Below are 15529 nucleotides of genomic sequence, written 5' to 3'. Positions count from 1 at the left end.
CATTTTTTGACACTTCCTAGCTAGACTGTTAGGGACATTGGCAGACTCAGGATATTTGAGGGGCAGGGGCGAAGACATTAAAAAGGGCACCAGCGCCTGGAGAGTTGTGATGCTTTTACAGTGAAGACTGGGCACCTGAATGCTGAGTCCATTGGAAGGACACTCTAGAAGCTTGTTTTATCTACTATAGAGGCAACCATGAGGGCACTTGTTTTTCAACCATGGGGCCCCTGCCCCTTGAAAGTTTTTGTAAGCGGGGAAGGGTCAGAAGGGGCCACCGAAAATCATGGGGTGACCAACAAAAAAGGTGGGCATGGGTGGGCATTAAGAGATGGTCAAAATTGTCTGGCTGGTTTTGCATTTCTTATTTTTTCACACATTCAGACTTATGACACAGTGGAGAGTGAACATGGTGCTGCAGGTGTTAAACAGACAGGGACGTGGCACAAAAGATAAACTGGCTACTTGGATACACGGACTGAGGATGGAGCAACAAAGAGAGGGTCCAAAGTGCAGCAGCTAAAAGCGGCAAGGTGACGCAGGCCGCCAGGCGTGTTTGCACAGTGATATCCTCCGCTTAGCGGTGCTGTAGAAGCCACCTGTGTCGCTCAAACCAAGTGGCTCTTGTATGAGTCACCTTTTCCGGGCAAATACCTGCATGAATGCTTTTCACTTTTAAAGTCCTTCCACAGCAAAGCACAAGTCAGGTGAACACAACACACTACTTGTGACACTTGTTTCATTATGAAACAGTTTGTCTGACCACAGTTTGATACAGAGCTCCGGAGATGCAGGTGTTATATCACTCGCCATGCGTCAAAGTCTCACACTCTGCTACAGGACTGTAAATGAGAAGCAGTTACGGGCCATCACCGTTTGTAGTGTTCGTACTGAAACAGGCTGCCTCATGATGAGAACACTCTGTCCTCACTTGAACTCTTAACCAGCACCTTTCGAAAGCTTTTTCTGGGTTGACTAGGCTGGTTTCCAAATCGACACCTTTGCTTTGAGACTCAGGCTCCCACACACCTCTCTGTTGCCTTGTTGTCCAATCTGAGAGACAATGATAAAGATATATTGTTGTTACTGCTGTGTGTTGAACAATTGTCACGGAAAACATGAGGAGGCATTTGCTTGCAAGCTGTTGCTCGGTGAAAACACTTTTATTGTACTGCGACACAGTGGGTATAGAAGAATAATGTTTCATTTTCAGAGCCACGTGAAGCTATAGGGTTTTTGCAGCGGTGGAGCACGCACTTGTTTTCCTTTCTGAATTATTGATACTGTTTGGTTTTCTGTTTTTAAAGGATGGAAAAGGATTCAAAGGTGATGTAAGCTACAGTACAGCCACCCACGTGTTACATCAGAGGCTCCTGATTCAGTGGAACAAATTTGGGGCAGTGCGATGCAGCTCAACAGAGGAGAAAGAGGGATCAAACACACACTGACACATCTGTGATGATGTGAATGTTTTTTTTTTTTTTTGCCACAGTTGAGGCCACTCACATTGTTAGAGTTCGAATTCTTTATCTAAATCATCTCTTTTTGCATGATCCACTTGAAACAGTCAGTGAGCAGCTTGCAGAGTGCGGTCAGTTTTCTCAGTTTATATGAAAGACTCTGTGTGGCTTTTCAAAGTGAAATATATGCTTTCAAAGCAACAAGATGTCACTTCCTGGAGATAGGTAGTTGTTTGTTGAGTCCCATCTCTTGTTCATGTGGTAAGATACTGATGCTTTGACATCTTAAGTTGTCGGTATTTGATGACCTTAGATGCAAGATAGACACAACAATCGACTATCTCACAGCAGGAACTTACATTTTGTTGCTTTAAAAGTCAATAATTTACCATGAACAGCCATTGATATTAATGAATTGGCTGATACATGCACATGTTTCATCATAATTTCTCAAATGTAAGTAGCAAACACTTGGGATGAGCAGGATATTTACTGTTTAGCAATAAACTTTAATGTCTAAAGTGACATCAGTGAACTGAAACAATGCAGTTCACTGGGAATTGAATAATTGTAAATTAAACAATAGGGCAATTTTGGCCTATGATATTGGTTGACTGATATATTGTTTGGGCTGTACTTTAATGTTTAGTTATTGACTTCTTAACACTGACTATTGTATTCCGTTTACTTCTCCAGACCAGCAGAGCGCTCTGGGGAGGACGTTGACATAATTCTGGCTCGTCTGAAAAACGTGAAGGCCTTCGAGAGATTCCATCCCAGTCTGCTGCAGCGAATTTGTCTGTGTGGATTCTACGAGTGCTTGGAGAAAGGCATCACATGTAAGCCGGAACACAGGCTCTGAATCCATCAACCTGGCATAGGAGAGAGAAGGATGATTTTTTTAAAGACGTGTTGATTTTTTGTGTTTTTAGTGTATCGCCAAGGAGACATCGGCACCAGCTGGTACGCTGTGCTCTCCGGTTCACTAGACGTCAGAGTTTCAGAGACATCAAGTTATCAGGTGCGTCTGATACGTTTTTCCAGACATTGCATGATGCCACAGTTGCCACTGAAAATGATGGGTTAAACCAAGTGGGACTTACAGATTGGAGTGACACTCTTATTTCTATACTGCCATCAAGCCCCAACTGAAATTTATCCCTCATGTAGCAGAATTCACGTCTTACCTCAAGCTGGTTTGGAGTGCGTGCTGCAGAAAGAATTTAGCTTATTACATTAAGAGACATTACTGAATAGTTTTTAATACTGCAGCTTCATGCACCTCAGTCAGTTTGTGTGGGTGCTGATTGGAGTAATATCTGCAGATTGAAGTGTATCCGTCTGTCTGCCACAAGTGTTCAGGTGATTGCCTCTCGCCTTTGAGAGCACTGCTCCTCAAGGGCCTCACACAAAAGCCATTTGTGCAGCAGAATAATGACATTACATTACGATTGACAAGCTTGTTGTCTGGCTTGACGTTTTATCCTTATGGAGGAATAATCCATGTGGAGCAGGGCTGGGTGACATGTCCTTAAAGGATTATTTTCAGGTTCATAATTTTATTTTGGGGTAATAGTCGGAATAGGTTTACAGGCTTTAATGCTACAAAAACACACCAGTTTTCTCATTATGCCAAGTTCTGCAGCTCTGTATTCTGAAATGCTCTGCCCACGCTCCTGAATAACCAGTCGTCTCTGATTGGTCAGCTCCCACATGGCTGAGCCAGCATCGCTAACAAAAACAAAGAGACTGTGCTAAAACAAGTCTTGGGTGCCAAACTAGCCGCTAGACATAAATATTGCAAATGGGAGTCATGGTGACGTAGTGTGATGTCACAAAATCGCAGACTTAAAGGCAGGAATACTGATGAGGCGTTTCAGGAGCAGTGTTTTGGTGGCACAGAGGAGCTTCTATCGGTGTGTACTTTTTAACTTTTAAGACCTTTTACATGCACAAAAGCTTAAATAACACACTGAAGGTAATGAAAAAACAAACAAGAAAAGTCACCTTTGTAGTGTAATTTTTAGGTTATATTGCAATAGAAAATATATATCTAGATCTTTTTAATTTTCCCTTAAAACATGTTATAAATTAAGCAATATCACAATACTTTTTACCACATACTTAGAGACTATTGGTACTTTCACAAAATATGAACACAATGAGATTTTGGATGAATAATCATCAGTAATGTGAATATGATGACTAAATGGGTAAAATTACATCATTTTACTGCAATGCAGCCCATAAATCAACACTTAGGCCATATCACTATGTAACGACATCCAAAACGTAGGAGAATATATGGTCTCTTATCAAGATAATGATATATTGATATATTTTCCAGCCCTCATGTGGAGCACCATCTCTGTTTCTGATACAGGATGCTGTCACTATATGCACACTGGGCACCGGCACGGCCTTTGGGGAGTCGATCCTGGACAACACCCCCCGGCATGCCACCATTGTCACACGGGAATTCAGCGAGCTCCTCCGCATTGAACAGAGGGAGTTCAGGTCTCTGTGGGAGGTGAGTGCCTCTGTCTGCTCCATCTGTATTCATATCATCCTCCAGAAAATCTCTGGCTGCACTGAACTGTGTGACACATCCCTGAGCTTAACTCAAGGTACGTCTGAAAAGGCTGCGAGAGAAAATATGACTAAGCAGGTCTTTTTGCAGTTTTTGTTCGGTCTGACTTTATTTCCCTTGAGTCAGAGGAGTAAGATTCGAGACACTATGCACTCTTCAAGCAACGAGAAATGTCAGGGATGCATTTAAATGTGTGTTTTCTGGAATGAAACTCTGGTGACAGACGAATCTCTGCTAGCACATTAAAATACTGAAGTGGAAAAACAAAATTCAAGGCGAGGCTGAATGAAACAGTCACCTGTATTTACAGGTAAAATATCAAGATTCTATGTTGTGACTGTCTATGATGTGACTTTTTTACATTCTTAAAGGTGAACTATGTAGTTTAGGGGAAGAAATTTTGATCGGATGCGATTTTATTTATGACTTAACAAACTAAGAAAAAACAAACTGACCCTGACAACACAGTTTCATACAGTTTTAATTTGTTACATATTATATGTGGCGGACCCTGCCTTCTGTTTGGCATCAAACGCTGTTTTGGGGACCTTATTTTCCTCCGCAGACAGCTTGTTTATTCAGTTATAGAAAAGAATAATATTTCTGAGTTTGTATTGTTGTCTCATTAATATTGTAACGGGACGTTGAATTTCTTCCAAAAGCATTCTAGCGCTCAATTGTGTCATTGATTGTGGATACAAAGCAGATCCTTCACAGCTGAATGAGTCAGTTAAAGCCAGCGCACCTTTCTATCCATTTATCCTTTAATTTCTGACCTAATGAGGGGGCTGCTTTAAGCCAGGGAACAGCCACCTGTTTTAGCTCATTCTTGTTGGAATTGAAATGTGAAAACTATGACGAATTGAGCCGAGCGCAAGCCAAAGCGTGGGCGGCGAATAGGCAGAGATGGTGTCATTTGGATTAGTGGAGGCTGGATGGTGAAGTTATTGTTTTGCTGGCCCCCCTGCAGGTATAACATGAGCTGTCCACTTATTATACTGTAACCTTTGCATGTGAGCAGTAGTGAACTGCTTTTGACCACTAGATGGAAGCGCAGCGCTGTGGATAAACTGATTATCTCTGGTTCTGTGTGTTCACTGAGGTCTTCATTATATGCACTGACTCAATGCACAAGTAAGAACGACCTAGAACTATACTATTGCTACATAATAAAATAGCTTATATCAACTGTAAGATGATAATAAAGAGAAACAGTTATGTTTGTGGATAAGTCAAAGGTAAGCTGGTCCCAGTGCACCGGTCAACCCTCCATCTCCTCCTCTGCTGGAGCCGCTGCAGTGGGCTGGTTTACTCAGGGAGAGACAGCCCATTTCCCTCCGGCACACAAGGGCACAGGGGGCTGTTAAATTATGATCTGAGTGTGTGTCTGTGTGAGCGCACTGGACAGTTAACCAGGTCTGGATGTAGCACCGAGGATCACGTGCAAGTACTACTATAGGCTGCACATCTCACATCTGCCCCACGGGCGACCTCCTCAGCAAGGTTAGTTTCTGATGAGATTTTATGGCTTCTGATTGTTATATCTTGTCGTCAAACCTCTCTGGCTTCGGTTGCTTTGTAAAGTAATGAAACACTGTAAAGCAACTGTGTTAAGATGAAGTGGGAACAGACCATGTGCTTCTCTTGGAAATTATCTGGCATGGTTGCAATATTATTTTGTGCAATCCTTTTACAAAGAAGGAAACATCCTTATTGTATCACAAGATTAGAGTGTAGAGCTGCTTCAGTTCTGGTAATTGCATGTTAGTGTATTTTTTTTAAACAGTTTGGCTGACAGCATTGGGTAAATCATTTTCGATCTTGTGTCATTGTTGCCAGCGCACTTGCTTTAGGGACTGAATTAAACTGTCGGTGAGTCATTTTTCTGACAGAATTATCACTCGCTGTCTCATCTTTAAGGCCCCGACCACTCAGAAATGTGCTTTGATTAGTTATTTCATCCTGTTTGACCTCCACTGTGACACTGTATTACACTGTTTTTTTGTAAAGGTCAACAGTTCACTGATTTTGTACCCTGACAACGGTCATTTACTTTTTCAATATTTCTCCTTGTGGCTGTTTGGCGTTAGGGTGAGTTGAATAATGCAGTTTAACAATAAACAACAAATGATAGAAATTCAATTTGTCACAAAGTTTGGTTTCTTAAATATGTCCCGAGTAAACCCTCCTCCCAAACTAATCAATAAAGGATCTCTGAAGAAAAATAAATCCAACATCTCATGTGCAACTGCATGCTACTGGTAAGCTAGCTACATCATCTCTGAAGTGTTTTTCTTCCTGTGTGCACACCTGAGTAGTCAGGGGTGGAGTAAAAAAATATGGACAAATTGCAATCCTGCTTTTGATCGAATAGTGATAGCTGATTCTTATTGATTTTCAATTAAGAATCAAAATCTGTTGCTGTTCACCTTACTGATATAGAAACTTCTCAGAGAGGGAGTGGATTTACCTTGAGAGGCAGCTTGTTTTGCAAGATGATGTCATCACGTGATCTCACAAACCCATCTTGCCATGCTTCAAGCTATGCGCTTGTGGCTGAACACAATGGTTGCCTGAACAATGGCGGCTCCTCAAGAGGTTACCGTACATGTCGCTGACCTCAGTTACATCAGAGCTGGAGACTTACTCATCGAAAGAAAAGCAAAGAATCACACTGGAGGCTTTTTCTCCATGGAAAAGATGTTATTGGTCTGGACCGGCTTCAGTAAGATGGTGGAAGCGCTCTCCTACTGTCGATCACAGTGATTGAAGTCAGCCTAACAGACAGTGGCAGACAGATTGTGCTGTCCAGATATATTTTCAAAGTGCCTGCGCTTTTCTACTTCCTACTGGTGCCTTTGCAGATAATTTCTTGAAAACTCAGGTTAGGAATTAAGATTTTTTCATTGAAATCTCTGGTGTATCAAACAGAAATAATCATTCCACCCTAAGATTATGATAATTGTAATAATTTTTATGTCTTAAAACACGTGTCGATTGACAAACAAGTCTTCCAAATGTGATTTTCTCTTTATTTGCCCTTAGTAGTGTTTCCAGATGTACTTCACCCTAAAACTTCCAGCATCAGCATCAATACATGGATCCTCTTGCTGTTGGATGTGCTGAGCTGGCTTTACCTCACAAGCTTTGATCGAAGGGCTATCAAGTCAATACACACATAATCAGCTTGTTGATAGATAACCATTACTCCAGCTCCCAGTATTTTACAATTTGTTGTTTGCAAAATAAATTCACCAAATTATTCTGCCTGGCACTGGAGGTCAGTTATTCCTCTGTGTATTGCCGCAGTGCAGAAAGATTGCCTATGGGTGGGCCGATCTTATTACTGGTGGCATCAGACCTCATCAGACATCGCCTGCCAGTTTTGATGAACTGTGGCTGTAAACTGCCTTCAGCTTCCCCTGGGTGTCATCCTGGCTGTTAAAAAGAAAAAAAAGTTCAGCTTCTTCACAGAGGCTTTATTACCTTTTGGTGTCCATGGAAAACGTTAAGCTGCATGAGATCTGGATTCTTACTCGCAGCAATGCCTGATACCAGCTTATATGGGGAGACAGCAGCGGAGCAATGTTGAGGGAATTGTACCACCTACATTACATAAAACTGAGGAGGAAGCCCCAAAACAAAGTTGCACACCTCCTCCTCTTCCGCCCACACAGATCTGTCCTACAGAACGCCTGTGGCCATACAAAACTGCGCCAAACTGTACAGCATTGCCCTAATGAACCAGCGGATATTATTTATTCATGACTGGCCATGTCAATAATTCAGTGAATGTCCACTATGTCTCCAGATTTTACTCTTCCTCCCAAAATCTTTATGGTCTTTTGAGTAAATCAGAGTATGTAGTGAGAGGTAATGCTTGTTAACTTGACTTGTCTTCTTACGCGCTCCCCTGTTGTTTCTGTGCAATCTTAAATGTGTTCCAGGATTAAAGTTAAGTAAACGTAGGGAATCTGACTAATCGTTATCATGTCACCGCTTCCCAACTGATAAGCAACCGATAGGACAAAAGGATAATGAAAATCTGGAGGGACATTCAGCCATATTTCAAAGTAAAACTGCATAGTTGATAATCAATTAGCTGACAGTAGCATTCAGCCACTTCCTAGTTCACTGTAATGCTTGACTACATCCATTGTGTTTCACTTCCATTTCTTAAATAAACGTGTCTTAGATATGCATCAATATTTGAGTTAATTTCCCCCCATTCCTGTGGTGTGGTCAGCGGTATGCTCACGTTAACTGTTGACTATAACAGAAGCTTATGGGATTTCAAATATGTTGTTTTACCTTGAAATGTGGCCCAGTGTCCCTCTGGATTTTCACTGTCCATTGTCTTTCCAGTTGCTGATCCATGGGGAAGCAATGAAATGATAACAATAGGTCAGATTCCCTGCGTTTATACGACCTGAAACCGGGAACACAGCAGTACGACATTTGAGTTTCCAACCCTGGGCTTGAGTGAAATGCCTGCAATTACTGCACCGAAAGAGCAGGAAGATTGTATCAAAACATTTGTGTTGTATTCCCTTATCTCTGCTCACAGAGTTGTTACATCATCAAAATCCCACAATCTGAACTCCAAAGTGTAAAGTGAAACAGGGCTCGTGGGAAACTGCAACTGGTTTTGTAGGTTATTATTATTATTATCTGTTTATCTTATTATTAAGTGTTGCCTCCTAATTAAACATACATTCTCTGTTTTTCCCATTCATTTGGCACGACGGGCTCCCCATAGAACAGAACAAATGTTTAGTATGTAGACAGATAAGACACTTAAAACCCCTATGTGTTTGTCAAAAAAGTTCTATTCTTATCAGATTGCTTTGAGGCACCATATCACCTCATTTAGCGTTTCTATAAAAAGTTAAGATGGACTCTGTTATTAAAATGATTTTTAATTGTGTTATATTGTCCACGACACGGCAGCTAATGTTTCTTGCATGTGACTGTGGTGCACGTACGTGTGCACGTGGCAAACTCACCGCATGTGTGAGTGTCTGCGGGTGCCACTCACGCACGCAACTTCGTGATATTTATCTTCTCATGCTGCTGACTCCTACAACCGGCGGGAACGGGCAGCCGCGTGCTGTTTGTTTAACAGAGCAGACATGAGCCGAGCTCAGCACACAGGGCATGCCGACCGAAGCTTAGATGGCCTGATCATCAATTTGCTCTCGCCTCTGTTTCCTGCTTCCGCTGGGCTCCGCGATTGAAACAACACAATTGTCATTTTTGTTTTTGTATGGTCTTAAGACGGCTCTCCAACAGCCACGTCAGCCCACGTGTGGCCTGGTCTGACCTTCTTTCAATATCTGGAAGCTTTGACTGTTTATATTAGATGTGACAAATTACACATCGTAGGTTTCATAAGCATGCGTGCTGCACATGCTTTGAGAAACCTTTTTGTTATGAATGCTTTCATCTTTATGTATTGTGCATGCACGTTAGGGCTGGAGGCGTATCTGTTGGGTGCTGAGCAGAGAGAGAGTGTGCGGGGGCGGGGGTGGTGGTGGTGGTGGTGGTGGTGTGTCACTATCATCAGTCCATAGAAGAAGCCTGGAGGGCAGCCAGTGGAGAAAGCTGATGAACAGGAAGTGGCAGGGACGCAGCGTGCCCTCTGGTGTCTGAGGATTGGGAGGAAGGGGGTAGGAAAAACAAGGCCACGTGGATCCTCTGGTGGTTCAGCATCCACATAGTGTGCCACGTCCAGGGCAGGAGTCGCTCCAAGAGTACTGCGGATGTGAGCACCGAATGAGCATGAAGATTTGATCAAAACATTTGGGCTGTGTTCCCGTATCTTAGAGTCGTTACGTCATCAAATGCCCAGAATCTGAGCTCCAACCTGTACTTTCAGATGAAACCGAAACATTACGTGCTAACTACATTTAAAACTTGCCACGAGTGACAATGCTTTGTCTTGAAAATGTATGTCTTGAAGTAAACATGCATGCCCAGGTAGCACCCAAAGCACTGCACACTATTCAGAACGGTAACAGCACGCCAGGCTAACGTAGCGTGAACCAGAGACAATAAGAAATGGTTGTAATATGCCATAGGCTGAATAGCCTCATAGCAAGTTTCCATCTCTTAGTTTCCTCCGTTAATGTCCTCTTTGGTCTCTTCACCTGTGTCATGAATGATGTCAACATAGGTGACTTTACTCGCTCGCCCAATTTTAACCTAGCAAAGCAAACTTTTAGCTATGCCGTGTGGCAGTTACTGGTTGCTCTAAAGAAACTCCATAAATCACAGGATAGGGAGAGTAGGGGACATCAGAGGGAAAACCAGAGGACATTTTTCCATAAAATATTAACCAGTTTCACCAGTTTGACAGTTGGTGCTGTGTGTGATGGGCTGCTGTTAAGTATTACGCACTGTGATCCTACCCTCATGCTTTTCAGTGACGCAGTGTAGAAACAAAGTGGCTGAGATGGAGACACATTTCACTGAAGTTAACTAACATCAAAATGTTTTTAAAGCTGTTATTTCAAGGTAAAGTACTAACATCATTTTGCTGAAGTTTTATCAGTGTTATATTATGTTATGTTATGTTATATTATATTTAGTTACATTTATATTTTACTTCCCCCCTCACTTTTTGTGACTCTTTTCCAGACGTTATAGCATCATTGCACCAGCTTTTGTAGGATTTATAAGAATTTAGTTGGATTTAGATGAAATTAAATTGGTAAGCTAGAAAGATCCTGCATTAGTGACACCAGCTGTAAATTTACAAAATGGCAAAGGATTTCCATGGCACAGAATAACATGCCCAGTGGATGTTCAGCTTGCACACAGACTAGAGATCTCTCAGCTTTTGTCTTCCACGTCAGAAGTCATTGAAACTTGCCATCTCCTGTCATCTCACCAGACTGCCAAAAAACCCTACAGGAAATCATCAGTATCAGAAAAAAAATTTGCGGAAGTTGAACCTGTAAGTTAAACCAAATTAAATTAAAACAAAAAGAAAATAAACTTTTAAATAAACTTTAAATTTCAAATCCCATTTGTTACTGGCTAGAAAAAGGGCAAAGTGAGTGCTCATGTTCTCTCCAGTTCCCCTCAGTCCATTAAAATGACATCCAAAATACATTTTTATACATTTGCCTGGTCATAAATGCGTTCCTGCTCAATACAAACCCTAATTATATCAGAATGACCGATGATGAATTCAAAATTAGACAATACTCTGTCACGTTGTTTTATTGAAATTGTAGCAGCTTAGCTGTTTGGTTTGTACTGCGTGAACTGACAAGGAGTCGGATTTGAGACGGGGATTCAGTGACAAACATCTACACCTGCTCAGTCTTTGTTCCAACTCCATCTCTCTGTTATTTCCATCTTTATCTCCTCACAATTCTCTTGTCTCAAATTCAGTCAAAAAGCTGGTTACTAATATGTCACTTTTTTGCATGTATCGTCATTTCCTTAATATGATAAATGACAAACCAGTTGATAGATCTATATTGGTATCAATTTTGGCGTATGTACTTTTCTGCAAACAATGATACGTTGAGACGTAACTTTTTTCTATACTGAAACTTTTAATTTTGTATTTTATGTTGCGATAATGCTGCACTTATGCTCTGGTTAGGTTTATGGTATAACAAACAAATGGTTAGGGTGAGGAAAAGATCACACTTTGACTTAAAATACCTTCTTTGTTTGCCACAAACACAGCTGGAGATGTCCTGAGGTCTCTTTGAAAACGTTGGAATGCAATGTTGAACTCCAGTCAGCTGGGCAGCCGTCTCGCTTAACTCCACAACCGCACCCTTGAACTCCATACATGAAAGTCAGGTCATATGTACATATAGCTAATGTGAACGTGAACTGACACATATTGCAGAGATGTGAATACGTTGTGTAGAACTTTGAAACGTACAAATGCGAGTGTTCGCAGTGTTCTGCAGAGCCGCTGACATTTTATTCCTGCAACTTGGCTGTAAATTAAGAAACAGAGAAACTGAAGTAAAGGTGAAACATGTTTTTTTTTAATTTCACAGTCCTACTTGCGGCATCGGGAGACTTTAAACATGTGGCATCACGTAGGTAAAGAAATGTGCGAAACCCATTCAAATCTTGCTAAATTTAAGCAAGTTGACATGTTCAGTCAATAAGCATTTACATGAACCATCACTGACTGTTAAATTCACTCCTATAGCCTTTATCAGCACTGTCATTCACAAATTAGCACCAGTGGAATGAGCTGATGAAGCTGCTTGTGTGAAGTGCGAGAGTGATTAGTGAGATTTTTATTCAGCTTTACACTGCCAGCAGCCATTTTATTAAGAGATGCAACACAGACCTTTGTCAGGCATCAAATTTGCAATGAGAGACCCCAACGTGTTTAGACTGAAGCCTCAGGCTGCAACAGGCAAATCTCTGCAAAAGTCTGAGACTATTACTACATCAACCATCCTTAAAATGAGCCAAATGATAACTACCAAGTTTAGCCATCTTTTAGTTTGACATTTATCTTCGTCTTCCTGGGAAGAGGACCACAATGGAAATAAGTTGTCCTTTAACTTGGCATTTTCAGTAGAGATTTATTTGTCGCAGTGTACAACCTGATAAATCAAGCATATTTTACTTTCAAATTCTTGATGATGTGATAAGCTTATTGGTTTGGAAAATCTTCAGGGAGTTCTGTGCAGCTGTCTCGTGTCGCTGATAAGAAACAAGGTCAAAGATAAGACGCCATCTGGTCGCCGTCCTTGAAAGGAAGGAGCCCCGTGATAGAAACAGGATACAGAATCGTACTGTCTGCACGATTTAGATGGACAAGGAAAAATTTTGAAGTGTAACTAATTTCTGCTAGAGGGAAATGTCTCCCTGTAGAGTTGGAAGTTGATGAAAGCAGCGGGGACGCTTTTGCAATCATTTTTTTTTTTTAAGATTTCTGATCGTTGGTCAGCATCATGCCCTGTGAGACCGACCGGACTCTGTCTTTTTTAGCTCTTCCTCTGTTGCTACAAATGAGCAACTACTGTGCGTGTGTTTGTGTGTGTGGATTAGCTAAGACTTGTGATAGAGAGAGAGGGAGGGACAGAGAGAAAGCGCGAGAGAGAGACAGAGAGAGAGAGACAGAGAGAGATCGAGCATGCTCTCCTGTGTGCTCACTGACTGGAGTTGAGTAATCACCTAGCAACTGCTGCTCAGAAGAAGTCAGCGGCTGACTGGCACTCCGCTGGGCTGACAGGCTCTGCTCATGCTGTGGTGACAGAGCTGCTGGATCATGCTGGAACACACTCTGGGACTTATATGTTTGGAGTTTCTGTTGACGCCCGGATCAAGAGGGTGTGGAGGAGCTTCCAGTTGTTAACAATAAAAACTAGGCTGCATGGGACGCTGGGAGCACCTTTAGGTAATCTTTTTTTAAACAAGTTTCACGTGCATGTGTTGCATGAGAGTCACTGTGTCGTACGCTGAGAAAGTCAACGAAGAATGCTGGGTATTTTCATTCCCTCTTGAATATACAGTGTATTCTAGCTGTTCCTGTTTGGGAGGAAATGTGACGGAGCAGAAGTGAAATGAAGTGCAACTCTTGGGAGGGTTTTTCCCGTGATTGTTTTCCCAAGTGGCCCGAAGTGTGCCTGTAAGACTTTGGAATAATCAGTGAGTGCCTTGAGAACAGTTTGCACTACGTGGGTTATGTAATCTGGGGCTGGTTATTCAGAATATAGCCGTGCATTCATGCACATTGATGCTCACAATGCAATAACTCGCTCAAGCATGAAAGACAGAGGTGGAGCTTGGATGCACTGAGATGACACAGTTGATATCTTCACTGATCTGTTGTTATGACACAGATAAGACTTATCAGATTGAGATATGGACTCTATTCATCAGTTTTTCACTCCATGGTGACAGTCTGTTTTTATACACAAGGTGTACAACGTGTTCAGGGATATGTGAGAGCTCTCCTGCTGCCGTGAACAGTGGGGTCAGTGTAAGAGAGCAAAAAATCACAACAGCTGACCCGGCTTCACTGGAGGAATACAGAATGGCAACATCTGTTTTTGCCAACATTTATAAACCTCCCTTTTTATTAGGATGAAAGCATTAGCATACTCCTAACACAGTCAGATGACTCTGAGATATCTGTATACTGAGATAAGATGAGATAAGATATGCTTTAATGGTGCCCAGGGGGAAATTTTGCTTGGGCAATGCTACCACACACACACACACACACACACACACACACACACACACACACACACACACACACACACACACACACACACACACACACACACACCCAACATTAAAACAAAACGGATGGTTCAGTGGTACAACTAATACACTATAATACATTACATACAGTTAAGATTAAAAGAGATATTCAAGATATTGCACATGCACTTTGGGATAAAAAACAAAAAAACAAATTGGCTTTATGAAGATGAGGAAGGAACCCATAAAAAAAAAAACATAAAACCATAATACAGCATGAATAAAACAGTTAAACATTGCTTGCTTGGTTATGAGTTGAATTTCCTGTTTAGTACACACAACTCAGTAGAACTACATATGTTTTCTTTGTTTTTAATGCATGTAAATGTGAAGGTTTTTGATGGTAATGATTTAGGAAAAAAAACTATAAATTAACAGTGTTTTGTGTGTAAAACTTTTAATGAAAATTTTTCTTGATGAAATGTTTTTCCGGTCAGGGTTTTAGAGGTGGTTTTTACATCCGCTGACTGTAACATCCAGAACTCTATATTTACCTGATTGTTAGTACAGTACTTGATTTAGTATCTATCTGAATGGTGTAAACTTCTTATGTTTCAGAAAACACCACTTTCATGTAATGTTTAACATTTTATGTATATTTAAAATGAGTATCAATCATGCCTTTGGCCTGTTGTGGATGTTATTCATGTTCCCAGTAAGTACAGAGCCAAATATGCACAGTGATGGCGAACATTAGTATTTTGTGCCAGATAACGGGTCTCGTTTGAGTCATGTTTTAGTGTTTTCAACTATCACAATACCCATAGACCAGGGCTGACCCACCTTTTTCCCATCGAGGGAGAGAAACTGAAATTTAGTGGAGGACCTGGGCTCAAGAGCAAACATCTATTCAATTAGATTGTTAAAATGCAAAATGGTATCAAATTCAATTAATTATCTTACTTTGGGTAGCCCACTATTTACATTCTTTTTCTAATGCCAGTCCCACAGCTGAGCCCCATGTGCTCCCAGCTGTCTTGAGAGCTGCGTGCATCATAACGCTGCTTGCAGTGACTTGACATTTTTCTGGTTGAATCATCCTTATTCAACATAACAAGAAGAATAAAAACAAATTAATGAGACTAACTCATCCTTATCAAACAGCCTATTCACAGGGTCAGCAGAGTCAGAAATCAGTGTGAACAACAAGTTTCTTAATATAACACAATTGGAGGAACATGTGATGAACATAATGTATCCCAAATGTAATGATGTA

General features: G+C 41.3%; 1 protein-coding gene across 5 annotated transcripts in view; it reads left to right on the top strand.

The window, feature by feature from the left end:
- The window catches only part of rapgef4a (Rap guanine nucleotide exchange factor 4a), a 41112-nt gene that overhangs the window by 1365 nt on the left and 24218 nt on the right, over positions 1 to 15529 (top strand). For 2 of the 5 annotated variants that reach the window (XM_037108945.1, XM_037108944.1), the window contains exons 2-4: positions 2157 to 2299; positions 2393 to 2481; positions 3844 to 3990. In XM_037108945.1, coding sequence (XP_036964840.1) covers positions 2157 to 2299; positions 2393 to 2481; positions 3844 to 3990 — 379 coding nt within the window. Of the gene's footprint in view, positions 1 to 1443; positions 1464 to 2156; positions 2300 to 2392; positions 2482 to 3843; positions 3991 to 5321; positions 5554 to 13158; positions 13442 to 15529 lie in introns of those variants that run through there. The other 3 variants (XM_037108946.1, XM_037108948.1, XM_037108947.1) reach the window with 3 other exon arrangements.

Source organism: Acanthopagrus latus, chromosome 9, assembly GCF_904848185.1.
Source record: "Acanthopagrus latus isolate v.2019 chromosome 9, fAcaLat1.1, whole genome shotgun sequence".
NCBI lineage: Eukaryota > Metazoa > Chordata > Actinopteri > Spariformes > Sparidae > Acanthopagrus > Acanthopagrus latus.
The sequence above is the reverse complement of the archived record's forward strand: the minus strand, read 5'-3'. Positions and strand labels throughout refer to the sequence as shown.